Raw genomic sequence first — 13435 nt, forward strand, 5'->3', positions numbered from 1 at the left:
CATTCACACACACACACACACACTCACACACACCACACCACACACACATTCTCTCACACACACACACTCACACACACATACCCCCCACACACACACACATTCACACACACTCTCACACACTACACACACATTCTCACATTCACACACACACACACACCACACACACTCACACACATTCACACACACACACACACACACACTCACACACACACACACACACTCTCACACACACACACCCCACACACACACATTCACACACACTCACACACACATTCACACACACACTCACACACACTCACACACACACTCACACACACACCATCCTGGTGGTCCCGGCGGCAGGGCCATACCTCGTGGCTGAGACGTGGAAGGGAGAACCTGTGGAGACTGGACTAACTACCTCCGGGGGCGGTCAGTGTCCTGGGGCGCTAGCCCAGGCCCCCCCAGGGCGCCCTCCTCAGGCAGCCTCAGCCCCCAGCCCGGCCGTCTCGGAAGAGGTACCCAGAGGGCACTGCCCCACGGAGACAAGGCCCCACCGGGCCCACCAGCCCCCGCGCCCGCGGGCAGGAGCCCATGTGCCAGGCCGCCCTGGGCGCCCCGCCGGTCTCCCCTCCTGCGGCCCCCGCACCGGGGGCTGAGCCAGGGCCCAGGAAGGCTTGGGGAAGGGGGATCCCACTGCCCCGAGGGCGAGGGGCTGGGAGGGCACAGTGCCCTGCCTGCCGGCCGAGAAGGCACAGGGGCAGGCGGCCTGGCACAGGGGAGGCTATCCCTGAGGCGGAGGGCCACCTGGCAGGCAGGCCGGAATGTTCCGGAAGTTCTGGGAAGTCCCCGGCTTAGGACCACAGGGGAAGCAGAGTGAGTTCAAGCCCAGAAAAGCCAGCTGGGCAGGCCAGGAGCGGGCAGGCCAGGGACACGTCCGACCTCCGTCTCCCCACTTCCTGCCCTGGCCGCCGTCACTTCAGAGGCTGTGGCCAGCAGAGGCCTGAGCAACGCCGTCCACGGAGCCGCCACCCGCTGCCAGCGGGCCGGGGAGGGGCGGGCGCGGCTGCGGCGGGAGGGCCAGCCCGGCCAGGGTGCCCGGCTCCTGTCTCTGCGGCTCCCGGGCCTGCTGTGAAGCCGGAGGGAGTGCTCCCTCCCCGGCTGCCGGGAGGATGTACTTTTGGGCTCTGCACAGACAGCGTCTGATGGGTAACACGTTCCTGCAGGCTGACTGCGCGCCCCTGGGCACCGGCGCCGTCGCCTGGGGCTCTCCGGTGGAGGTCACACCGGCCCTCAGTCCCCTCAGGGTCCCAGACCCCCTGGACCCGGCCAGACCGCGTGCGAGGACTCGGGCCTCTCCTGCAGAGCCTCTAAGGCCCTCACACCTGGACTGTGAGCAGAGAGAGAGCAGGCCCGTCTGTGAAGCACCTGCTGTGCGCCCGTCAGCCCACTCGGCCACTCCCCCGTGGTGAACGGAGAAGCGGCCGGGAGCTCAGCCCTCCGTTCACGGTCAGCAGCTGCGAGAGGCAGAGCCTGGCTCTGCGCACGCGCACGCACGCACACACACACACACACACACACACACACACCCCGCCCGCGACAGGCGGCAGGCTCCCTCCACAAAGCAAGAGAGGGGAAGCCACCAGGGAACCTGGGGGGCCGCCCACGTGGCTGGGGAGCCCCAGCTCCCCCCCTGGAGGCCAGGCTGCGAGAAGCCACCGCTGAGGGTGATCTCAGGAGGGAAGATCCAGAGCTGCCTGCCCGACGGTCACAGCCACAGGCAGCAGCTCCAGCGAGTCCCTGGAGGCTCGTCCCAAACCTGTCACATCCTTCCCAGCACACTCCCGTCCCTCCTCCCTCCCTCCCGGCCTCCCTCTCCACACTGCCACACGCTCACACACTACCTCTCCCACTACACACTCAATCACACACACTATCTCACACACTATCTCACACACACATACACTAACACACACACACACACAACCTCACACACTCACACACTATCTCAACACACTCCCTCCCTTCTGGCCTCCTCTCATTCACTGCCAAACACTCTCACACACTATCTCTCTCTCTCTCTCTCACACACACACACACTTAATCACACACACTCTCACATTCTCAATCACACACACACATACACTCAATCACACACTCGCACACTCAATCATACACAATCTTACACTCTCACACTCTCTCTCTCTCTCTCTCTCTCTCTCTCTCACACACACACACACACACACACACGGCTCCACGGCACAGGCCCGTGGGCAGGCACTCTGAGCTCCAGGATGAGGTCGGCCACGCTGTCCCATGCGCATTCTTGGTGGGAAAGGACCCAGGGAGAAGCCCAAACCTCTGCCCTCCGGGGAGGCCTGTCCACCACTGAGCCGCCGGCACCTGCAGGCCAAGGGCCACTCCCCTTCACTCCCAGAGGAGACAGGCCTGGCGGGCCCCCCTTCACTCCCAGAGGAGACAGGGCCTGGCGGGCCCCCCTTCACTCCCAGAGGAGACAGGGCCTGGCGGCCCCCCCCTTCACTCCCAGAGGAGACAGGCCTGGTGGGGACCTCGGGGCAGAGGAGACAGGGCCTGGCGGGCCCCCCTTCACTCCCAGAGGAGACAGGGCCTGGCGGGCCCCCCTTCACTCCCAGAGGAGACAGGCCTGGCGGGCCCCCCCTTCACTCCCAGAGGAGACAGGCCTGGTGGGCCCCCCCCTTCACTCCCAGAGGAGACAGGCCTGGTGGGGACCTCGGGGCAGAGGAGACAGGGCCTGGCGGGCCCCCCTTCACTCCCAGAGGAGACAGGGCCTGGCGGGCCCCCCTTCACTCCCAGAGGAGACAGGCCTGGCGGGCCCCCCCCCCCTTCACTCCCGGAGGAGACAGGCCTGGTGGGCCCCCCCCTTCACTCCCAGAGGAGACAGGCCTGGTGGGGACCTCGGGGCAGAGGAGACAGGGCCTGGCGGGCCCCCCTTCACTCCCAGAGGAGACAGGCCTGGTGGGCCCCCCACTTCACTCCCAGAGGAGACAGGCCTGGTGGGGACCTCGGGGCAGAGGAGACAGGGCCTGGCGGGCCCCCCTTCACTCCCAGAGGAGACAGGCCTGGGGGGCCCCCCCCCCTTCACTCCCGGAGGAGACAGGCCTGGTGGGGCCCTCGGGCAGAGGAGAGGGCTTCCCTGGCGGGAGGGGGAGGGGCTCAGTCAGTCATCCAACAAACATCCCCTAAGACTCCTCACTCGCACATCCAGGGCCAACAAAAACGCCACGAATATCAACCTCCCAAGTCCCTGGAGAGGTCCAACAGCAACTTATGTGAGACCACGGACACGCAGCAACCCACCCAGCTCACCCAGTAATAACAACGCACCGTCCACCTCCCCCGAACTCGGGGAGAGCGGGCCTGCGCACTGGGGCGCGGGTTCAACCCCAGCCCCCGCCAGGGCACAGGGGGGCAATCACTGATGTGCCTCTCACGGCCATGTCCCCCTCCCTCCCTCCCTCCCTCCCTGGAATCAGTAAGAAACACATTGAATAAAAGAAAACATCCGAGGAGGGGAAACGGCAATGCCTGGCGGAGAAAAGCCAGCAGGACGTGGTGAGAGCCGGATGGAGCGTCAGAGGCCGGGAAAGGAACCCTGTCGTAGGAGAGCTATGCCCGGGAGACCACGCTGTCCACGGGAGAGGCCGAGGTGCCGCGGCTGCGGGTGGAGCAAGTCTCGGGGAACACCTGGCGTGTTCGGGGCGCTGGGAGTGTAACGGTCCCTTTTCTCCCTTCTCGGGGGTTCTACAGCTTTCCTGTGCGCTCGACGGAACAGCAATCCGCCTCCAGCAGAGGGGACGAGGACAAGCGGCAGGAGGGAGGCGGGAGGTGGGGTGCACGGAGGCCAGACAGCGAAGATGCGGGAGGTGAGGGGGACCAGGACCCACCTTTCACGTTGCTCAGAGACAGGGAGCGCTCCTGGTCCGCCAGCCCGGGCCCCAGCCGGCCGCTGCCGCTGTCCTTCTGCCGGGCCACGGCCACGGCGATGCCCACGGGCGGGTGGCGCACCTCGGCCTCGCCCTGCGCGCCGGCGCCCTCGCGCCCGAAGGCCTTGGCGCTCTCGGGCCTCTCGGGGTCCCGCTTGAGCTGGCGGCCGGCGGCGGGGCCCGCGGGGGGCGGGGGGCGGGCCGGGGCGCGCGGGGCGCCGGCGGCGGGCGGCGCGGGCTCGGGCTTCATGGTGCCCAGGCCGCCGAACGGGCTCTTCTTGCCGCCGCCGGCGGCGCGCGGGGCGGCCTCGCGGGCGAAGCTGCCGCTGTACTGGATGAGGCTCTGCATGGCCGAGGCCTCGGGGCGCCCGGCGTCCAGGAAGGCCTTCTTGGCGGCGGCGTCCTCCTCGGCGCGGCCCGCCTGGTGCTGCGCCGCCAGCGCCGCCATCTGCGTGGCCGCGAACGGGCCCAGCTCGAACGGCTTCCACTTGTGCTCGGGCGCCGCGGGCGGGCGCGCGGGCTCCAGGCCGAAGAGCGCGGCGGGCGGCGCGGGGCCGCGGGGCCGCGGCTCGGCCTCGGGCTCCTTGGCCGGCGGGTGGGCGCGCGGGTCCGGGGAGGCGGGCGGCGGGCGGCGCGGCGCGCGGATCACCGAGCTCTTCTCGCGCGGCGCGTCGGGCCGGTCGGGCGGCGGCCGCGGGGAGCCCGGCGGCGCCTGCAGGACGCCCGGCCGGCCGGCCTCGCGCTCCCGCTCCCGCTCGCGGGCGTCGCGCGCCTGGGACGCGATCTGGATGGGCCCGGCGCGCTCGTCGAAGGCCTCCACGGAGGGCACGAAGGTGGGCGCCACCACGCGGTGCTCGCGGCCCGGCTCGCGGCCGCCGGGCGCGGGGAAGACGGCGAAGGCGGCGGCGGCGGCCGGGGGCGCGGGCGGGCCCTTGCCCGGCGGCGGCGGCGGCGGCAGCGGGGACGGGCAGGGCCGCGGCCCGGGCAGCAGGGCCTCCGCGCGCCGCAGCCGCGCGGCCTCGTCCCGGGCGCCGCGGGCGGCGGCCTCGGCCAGGAGCGCGGGCAGCGCGGCGTCCGCGCCATTGCACAGGCCCGGGGCGGGCGGCGCGGTCCTGGCCTTGGCGTCGGCGGGGGCGCGCGGCCCGGGCTCGGCCACGAAGGGCGACAGGCGCTCGGCGAGGCGCGCGTGCCCGCGGTCCGGGCGGTCGCGCGCCTCCTGCGTCAGGTCCACCACCCCGCGCGTCGCCGCCTCCTCGCGGGCGCGCGCCTCCCGCCGGCCGAGCAGCGGCGGCGGCTCCCGGGCCGCGCGCTCCCGGGCCGCGCCCTCCCGCGGGGCGCCCTTGGCCGCGGCGCCGGCGGAGGGGCCCGCGGTCCTGGCGGGGGGCGCCGGCGGGTGCAGGGCGCCGGGGCCGGGCAGGTAGAAGCCGTCTGCGGGGGGAGAGAGAGCGGTGGTGAGCGGGCCGCTCTGCGGTCAGGGTGAGGGAGGCCCCCAAGGGTGCGAGGGTGCCCTGCCACCCCAGGGCGAGGAGGACCCCCCACAGCCCTCCCGGGGCAGGCTCCCCGGGAAGAGGGTGGAAATGAATTTCAGTCTCGCTTGACTCCTGGTCCTGGGCCTCGGTTTTCCCATCTGTGAAAGGGGGAGAGGCCCAAAGAGCCCAGGAAGGCAGCCCAGCGGGCACAACGGGGGCGGGGTCTGCTGGGGGGTCCTTAGGGGATGGGTGCTGCCTGGGTTACGGGCTGGTCCTCCTCCGATACTGGGGGCCCTTGGGAAGGTCTCCCACCCCACAACCCCCATCCCGCCCCCTTCTGCCCTCTGACCTTTCTGCGAGTCGAAAATGCTGGGCTGGCCCAGCTGGCTGAGGAGGGGGCTCCCGCTGCTGGGGGGCTCCAGGTGGTTCAGGTGGAGGTAGGACGGGTACAGGCCGCTGGGCAGGTGGGAGAAGCCTGGAAGGAAGAGAGAGGCTGGGTCGCCTCCTGCCTCCCCCGCGGGCTCCTCGCCTCCCGGCGGGCCCCTCCCCTCCCCGGGGCTCCTCCCCTCCCCCACGGGCCCCTCCGCCTCCCCGGGGCTCCTCCGCCTCCTCCTCCCGGCGGGCCCCTCCCCTCCCCGGGGCTCCTCCCCTTCCCCACGGGCCCCTCCGCCTCCCCGGGGCTCCTCCGCCTCCTCCTCCGCCTCCCCGCGGCTCCTCCCCTCCCCCGCGGGCTCCTCCGCCTCCCCGCGGGCTCCTCCGCCTCCCCGCGGGCTCCTCCCCCTCCCCGGGGCTCCTCCTCCGCCTCCCCCCGGGGCCCCTCCGCCTCCCCCCGGGCCCCTCCGCCTCCCCGGGGGCTGCCAGCGCTGGGCAAGGGGCCTGAGTTCACCGCCCGCTCCCCAGGGCCCGGTGTGCCCCCAGCCCAGGGTTCAGCCTCCCTCCCCCTCCGGTCCCGGCAGCTCGCGCGGACTTGGGCTCTCGAATCCGTGAGGAAAGGATCCGATGATCCACGGAGGAGCAGTGATGGGCGTGGCAGGTCCCATCGTGAGCCAAGCATTTTCTTTTTTTTCTGTTTTTAATATATTTTATGGGTTTTTTTACAGAGAGGATGGGAGAGGGAGGATTAGAAACATTGATCAGCTGCCTCCTGCACACTCCGACTGGGGATGTGCCCGCAACCAAGGTACATGCCCTTGACGGGAATTGAACCTGAGACCTTTGGGTCTGCAGGCCAATGCTCTACCCACTGAGCAAAACCAGCCAGGGCGGGCCAAGCACTTTTAACTGCTTTGCCTTTGTTATTCTCGTTTAGATATCAAAAATTTAAAAAAAAAAGTGATCCTCTTTAATACGCCCATTTTATAGATGAGAAAACTGAGGCTGGGCGATGCCCCCTGCCCGAGGTGTCACACAGAGGAACCTGATTTTGAACCGAGGTCCCCAGGGCTCCTCCTAACCTCAACCCAGCACTGACCTGGCTTAACTGGTTCACTGGCGCCTTCTCTGCTGTGGGACCCTGAGCAGGCCCTGAGCTTTCCCTGAATCTCAGCCCCGCTGCATCTCTGCCGCCGGGAAAGAATGACTCCCAGCCCCTCCCCAGGCCCCACCCGCGATGCCCAGAACCAGAGCCTAGCAGGACAGCGAAGACAGGAGAGGCAGCCACGGAGGGAGACACAGATGCCTGAGGCCACAGGGGCACGGAGGCTCAGGCCCTGCAGCGGGCACGGGGCACGGGGAGGGCGGGCCTGGCGCTGCCGAGGCTGTGGTCCCCCCAGCGCCATCCTCCGATAATGACACTGACCCAGGGAGGAAGCCGAACCCACAGACCCCCCACGTTCGGGGGCATCACGGCAGAACTGGTCCCGCAATTAGCAAGCTGACCTCGCCAGGAGGGGGGCGGGCAGAAGCAGGCCCTGCCCTCGGAGCTCACTCTGGGAGCAAATGGTATTTCCCAAATAAACACAGATAATCGCAGTCACAGCGAGGTGAGGGCCCTGAGGACCGACAGGAGGGGGCGGGGGGGGGCCACAAGCAGGGGAGCCGCTGTGCGAAGGCCTGAGACGGGACAAGAGGAAGCACCGAGCATAGAAACAGCAGGGGCGCCAGGGAGAGGGCCGAGCCCCCCGGGCACGGGCACAGCCGGGAGGGGTGCCCTGGAGGAGGGGTGCCCCTGGAGGAGGAGGGGTGCCCAGCAGCCCGCGCCCGCCCGCCGGCCGCTCCTTACCTTCGTGGGCGTGGGCGGCCCACAGCTGCACCATGGGCAGGCTGCTGGGGGTGGGGGAGCGGAAGGAGAGGTCGGAGGGCAGGGGCACGGGGCTCCCGTGGGACGAGGCGGAGGGCCCCACCCCGCCGGCCACGAAGCTGCCCAGGAACGCCTCGCCTGCGGAGAGAGGGGCTGTCAGGCCGCCGCCCGCCCACCTCCAGGGAGCGGACTCGGGCGCGCCCCCCACCCAGCCCTGCCCCTCGGCCACTCAAGCACACCCTGAGGGACCCCCGGCCCTCAGCCCCAAGCGGGTGCCGGCCCCGGATCTGCAGACAAAAGCAGGGACCCCGTCAGTGGGGAGCAGGGACCCCGTCTCCCAAGGCCGCAGAGTGAGGAGGCAGAGCGGGGCTCAAGGCCTGAACCCCTACTCCTGTTGGGGGTTCCTAGACCGGGGAGGACACCCACAGTTCAGAAAACGGCCTCCCCACGGACTGCTCAGCAGCCCTGGACGGGCCCAGACGCCCTCCAGTCCTCGGCCGGCCCTCTGCACCCATTTAAGGGATGAGCACACTGAGGCTCGGGGATGGGAAGTGCCTGATCCCACAGCCAGTGAGCAGCGGGTCCAGGCTGCGGTGACCGTGAGTAAAACCCGTGAGTGAGAGAGTGAGTGAGTGAGAGTCGTGGGCGGGGCGTGGCCGTCCCTCCGGAGAGCAGAACCCCCTCCCCGAGCCCTCAAACAGGGCTGCGTGGCTGCTGCGTGGCCGCTGCGTGGCCAGCCGGCCAGGCCAGGGTGGAAGCTGCACCTCCTGCTGCCGGGCTCACCCCAGATGCCTCTCGCCCCCACCCCCCAGGGCACCGCCCCAAGATCCCGCCCGCCCCCAGGGGGAGCCGCTGGCAGACCTCCCAGCCCGGCAGGAGGGGCCTGGACGACCGGGGCCGGGCTTCCCTTCCTAGGCCTCCGTTTGCTCGTCAGCAAGCCGGGCCCTGCTCCCTCGAGCACGGTGAAGAAGGAGGAAGTGTTTAACAACAACAATCAATAAACGCTGGCAGCACCCATCCTCGGAGCACCGGGCGGCGGCTTCAGCCCAGACAGCCAGGAGGGTCACACACAGCGGGCACGGGCGTCCCCAGCACCCTCCGGCCGCCCTGGCAGAGGGCTTCCTGCCCTGCGCCCGCGGGAACCTGCGTGTGCCAGGCCCCGGGAAGTGCCTGCAGGGGGCACAGAGGACAGGTGACCCCCCTGTGCCCGCCCCCGGGCCCGCCCAGGCGGCCAGCCCAGCCCTGGGGCACACTCAGGGAAACAGGCTGCAGGGGCCGGCCCTCCACCTCGGGCCCGGCGTGGTGGCGGTGGCAGGCTGAGCGAGGGCAGGACACAGGCGCCGGCACCACCCCCGCATCGGGCCCCCACCCTGCCCGCCGCCCGCCCTGTGCGGCCGCTCACCGGACTCCAGCGCCCGGGCCTCGGGGCCCAGGGCCATAGCGGCCGTCTGTGCGGCCGAGCAGGGCCTCGGGCTCAGGCGGCCAGGCTTCCTCCGCGGCGGCTGGCGGGGGAGGCTCCGGAAGCAGCAGCTCGCAGGCTTACATCAGCCCGGCTCTTCCTGCCCGGGCTTGTGAAACTGCCCCGCGCCCAGCCCGGATGCTGCCAACGGCTCCCACCGCCACCGTTGGGGGCTCAACGGTGCCCAGACTCCCTCCCCCCAGACAGCAGGCACAGCCTGGCATCCACAGGCACAAACCCACTGCCCGCCCTCCCCGACCGCCCCCTCAGGGCCACGTGACCATCTCAGACACAAACTAGATAAACTCGGGGCTTCTGGAAACCAGGGGCCTCCGAAGCCTGCCGCCTTCCCTCCTGGCCCCGGGCGCCACCCCCAGAGCCCTCCTCGCCCCTCCCCACTCACTCCATCCGGGGCGTCCTGGGCAGCCTCGGCCACGGGACCCCAGCCCCATCCCGGCCCCCCGGGGGCGGGCGGAGCCCTGGCTCCTGGCCACACTCGGTCCAGCAGCGTCCACGTGGACGGAGCCCGGCCAGCTCAGAGAAGGCACGCCCCGGCCCCAGCCACCGCGTGCCGCCGGGTCCTCATGGCCGCCCCCCCCCCGCCCCGGGGCAGAGCACGGGTGGGGACCGCACCCCGTGTACCAGCACTTCCCGCTGCTTGCTGAGCCGCCCCTCGGCCCTGGCACAGTGTACCTGGCGCTCTCCTCCCCGCCGAGGTGTGCTCATCCCCCAGCTTCTCACCCCACCCTGGGGGCCTGGCCGGGCCACCGACAGGGACAGGGACAGGGACAGGGACAGGGACAAACCCCCCAGCACAGCCCGGCCGGAGGGTCTTCCGTCCTCACCACTGGCTGAGGGAAGGCCCGGCCCCACCCGCCCGGGTCCCAGGCCACCCCGGGGGACGCAGGCCTCCGTGCCCCCTGCTCACCCGCACAGCTCCCACCCAGGCCTCGGGGTGCCCGGAGGCCCAGAGCTTGTGGGGAATGTGGCCGGACCAGCCGAGGCCCCCCACCGTGCGAGCCTCACCTCCGCCTGCCCAGGCGTCCCTCGGCCCCACGTGGGGCACAGCGGGCCACGGGCGGCCACGGACCACGGACCACCACAGTCACGCGCGCGGGGCCGGGGAGGGCCACCAGGAGACGCTGGAGAGCGTCCCACTGTCCGGCCTGCCCTCTCGGCCAGACGGGCTGGCCCACGACCGGCAGCGCACGCCTGCTCCGGGCCTGCCCCGGACGCCACGCTCCGGCCTGCCCCGGACGCAGGACGCCACGCTCCGGGCCTGCCCCATCCGCCACGCTCCGGGCCTGCCCCATCCGCCACGCTCCGGCCTGCCCCGGACGCAGGACGCCACGCTCCGGGCCTGCCCCATCCACCACGCTCCGGCCTGTCCACCACGCTCCGGGCCTGCCCCGGACGCCATGCAGCCTCCGGCCACACGGGGGACCCGACTCCTGGCTGGTGAGGCGGAGGAACCATAACTCAGATTGTATTCACGTTCTGTTCGCTCACACGTAACTCAGCCACCGGCCGGCTGAGGCTCCTCCCTGTGGGGAGCGGGCAAACGGGGTGGGGCCGGGGCCCAGGCCTCAGACAGGCCAGCCCCCCCCGACAGGCTTTCACGCACACGCGCACACACACGCACACGCACACACTGGCTCTGGGCACGTGCCCGGATGCCCCCGGCTGCAGGAGGTGGATGGCAGGGCGACATGGGCCCCTGCAGGCAGACCTGTTCGTGTTTTTAAACGCCGTGAAGTGCCTGCATGGCCGCTGTCTCGTTACTGCTAGTCTCACTGTTCACAGTCACCAAACCCGGGGTCCGAGCGGGACTAGTTCCTCTTCCCAGGCTCCTGCCTCGAAATGACACGTCAGCTTTGAAACGAGAGCCGGTGTGACCCGGGACCAACGTGCTCGGTACAAACGAACTGCGCACCGTCACACGCACCGTCACACGCTGAACGAGCGGTGTGCATTTCTCCTTGATATTTCTTTAATGCGTTTTATCGATTTCTTACAGAGAGGAAGGGAGAGGAATAGAGAGTTGGAAACATCGATCAGCTGCCTCCTACACACTCCCCACTGGGGATGTGCCTGCAACCAAGGTACATGCCCGTGACCAGAATCGAACCCGGGACCCTTCAGTCCGCAGGCCGCCGCTCTAGCCACTGAGCCACACCGGTTAGGACTCTCCTCGACTTTTCTTTTTTTTTTAAAGCAACAGGTACGATCTACCCTCGGCCTCGGAATCCAGCCTCACAGCCAGTCACAGGCCCCAGTGCAACGCAAGTCCCAGGGGCACAGCCGGTCCCAGGCTGGCACCTCCCACAGTCCTGGGAGTGAGGCAGCCTGGTTACCCCATTTTACAGACTGAAAAACTGAGGCTGAGAGAGGCCGCTTGCTCAGCCAGCGCTACGAGGATTCCGTCACCCGGCCGTAGCTCCAGGCGGGCACGATCCCTCGGACCCTGAGCCAGGGGAGCCCCACCCCCACCCAGCACAGGCCCCGCCCCCGAGGTGCTCAGAGAATGGTCTTCTCTCTGGTCCTCGGTGCCCAGGAGAGGGAAGGTCACCCAGGGGCAAGCACGGGGACGCCAGGCTGGATACGGGGCCACGTGCCCCCACCTGCCATCGCCTGGAGGGGAAGCACAGGGGCCTCTGGGAGCGTCAGCAGCGGGGAGCTGGGCACAGACACCCTGCACCCCACCCCCGGCACTGAGCGAACAGGCCTCCCCTGCCTGGGACCCACAGACATCCCGCCCCTCCCCCACAACGTGCCAATGGCCATGGGAAGCCAGCGGGGACCATGCGATTGAGCTGCGGGCCAGCCTGTCTCACCCTGCGACCCCCTCCCCCACACCCACACACAGGACCCCTCTGCAGACCGGCGGCCGGCCAAGGTCACCGAAAGGCAGAGCTCAACTCCAGACAGACCCTTCGCTCCCCCTTCCTCCCCGCTCTCCCCGGCCCTTCGGCAGGGCTCCTGCACGCTGGGGCTGGGGCACCAGAGCCACCCAGGCCACCCTAGAAGGGGCCTCGCCAAGCCATCTGCTGGCAGGTCCCCGCCTGCTCTGCGGAGCAGTCCCCGGGGCCTCTGGGAGCTGACGGCAGAGCCGGCCCCCGACGCCCTCACCGCGGGGCGGGAGGGCCCTGAGCCTACGGTGGGCACAGAGGTCTGGGAGGCCGGCCGGTGGCTCCGTGGCTGAGCATCGCCCGTTCGATAGCCGGTCCGGGCACCAGCCGGGGTGCGGGCTCCGTCCCCAGGAGGGGGCGCGCAGGAGGCGACCAGCCGAGGAGGAGTCTCTCTCACGGATGTTTCCATTTCTCTATCCCGCTCCCTTCCTCTCTCTCTCTCAAACCAATAAAACCATTAAAAAAAAAAGGTTTGGTAAACACCCAGGGTTCTATCCCGTCCTCGCTCACGCCCGGGCGGCGGGAACAGGGAACGCCTGGCTCGGTTCCTCCTCCACCCGGCTTTACGCCTTCTCCGCCAGCTTGGTGACACTGGTGGACGTGGCCTTCCCTACCCACTCAGCCGCCCCAGCCGGCATTCTCCCCTCCACGGGGCTCATCGCCGACGGTCCGGCCACACAGGCCCTCCCCCCGGCGTTCCCCGTTCCTGTCCCTCCCCGCCCCCCGGACAGGAGCCCACACGCTCGGTCTTGAAAGGACCAGGTAATAAATACTTCAGGCATCACGGCCGATCCGCCAACACAGCCTGGACAGCACTGAACCAGCCGGCTCCGTGCCAATAAAACTTTATTGACAAAAACGGGGGGGGGGTTCCCATGTGGCCCTAGTGTGCAGGTGTGGGATGCCTCCACCCCCCGTGCCCTACACACCGCACACAGTAGTGCTCTGTCCATGTTTGCCGTGGGGGGTGGGCAAGGTCAGGGTCAGCGGGGCGGAGGGTCCAGGAAAGGGGCCCGTGGGGGGCTGGGAAAGGCTCCCAGGCCTCCGTGGGGAATGGGGTCAGTAACAGTGCAGGGACGGCGTGTGGTGTGAGGCAGGGGCTGGCCCAGCGGTCGGCAAGCTCATTGGCCAGCAGAGCCGAACATCAACAGCACGACGACTGAAATGTCTTTGGAGAAGCACATTTTTTAAACTTAAACTTCTTCTAACGCCACTTCTTCAACATATTATAGACTGACCCAGGCCGTGGTGTTTTGTGAAAGAGCCACACTCAAGGGGCCAAAGAGCTGCGTGAGCCGCAGTTTGCCAAACACAGGGCGAGACTTATCGGGGTGGTCACTCCACAAGCTGTGTCAGTGTCCAAACCCTATGCTGTACACCTGAAACCAACAGGCCGGATGTCAACTGTAATTTAA

General features: G+C 69.0%; 1 protein-coding gene across 6 annotated transcripts in view; it reads right to left on the reverse strand.

Moving 5' to 3' along the window:
- The window catches only part of TNRC18 (trinucleotide repeat containing 18), a gene marked incomplete at its 3' end in the record, with an annotated part of 71819 nt that overhangs the window by 42939 nt on the left and 15445 nt on the right, over window positions 1–13435 (reverse strand). For 5 of the 6 annotated variants that reach the window (XM_084886123.1, XM_084886121.1, XM_084886122.1 and 2 more), the window contains exons 3-5: window positions 7635–7790; window positions 5763–5888; window positions 3906–5372 (exon numbers count right to left, since the gene is read on the reverse strand). In XM_084886123.1, coding sequence (XP_084742249.1) covers window positions 3906–5372; window positions 5763–5888; window positions 7635–7790 — 1749 coding nt within the window. Of the gene's footprint in view, window positions 1–3905; window positions 5373–5762; window positions 5889–7634; window positions 7791–9054; window positions 9208–13435 lie in introns of those variants that run through there. The other variant, XM_084886124.1, reaches the window with a different exon arrangement.

The sequence above is a fragment of the Pipistrellus hanaki genome (genome assembly GCF_964339955.1).
Source record: "Pipistrellus hanaki genome assembly, chromosome: 5".
NCBI lineage: Eukaryota > Metazoa > Chordata > Mammalia > Chiroptera > Vespertilionidae > Pipistrellus > Pipistrellus hanaki.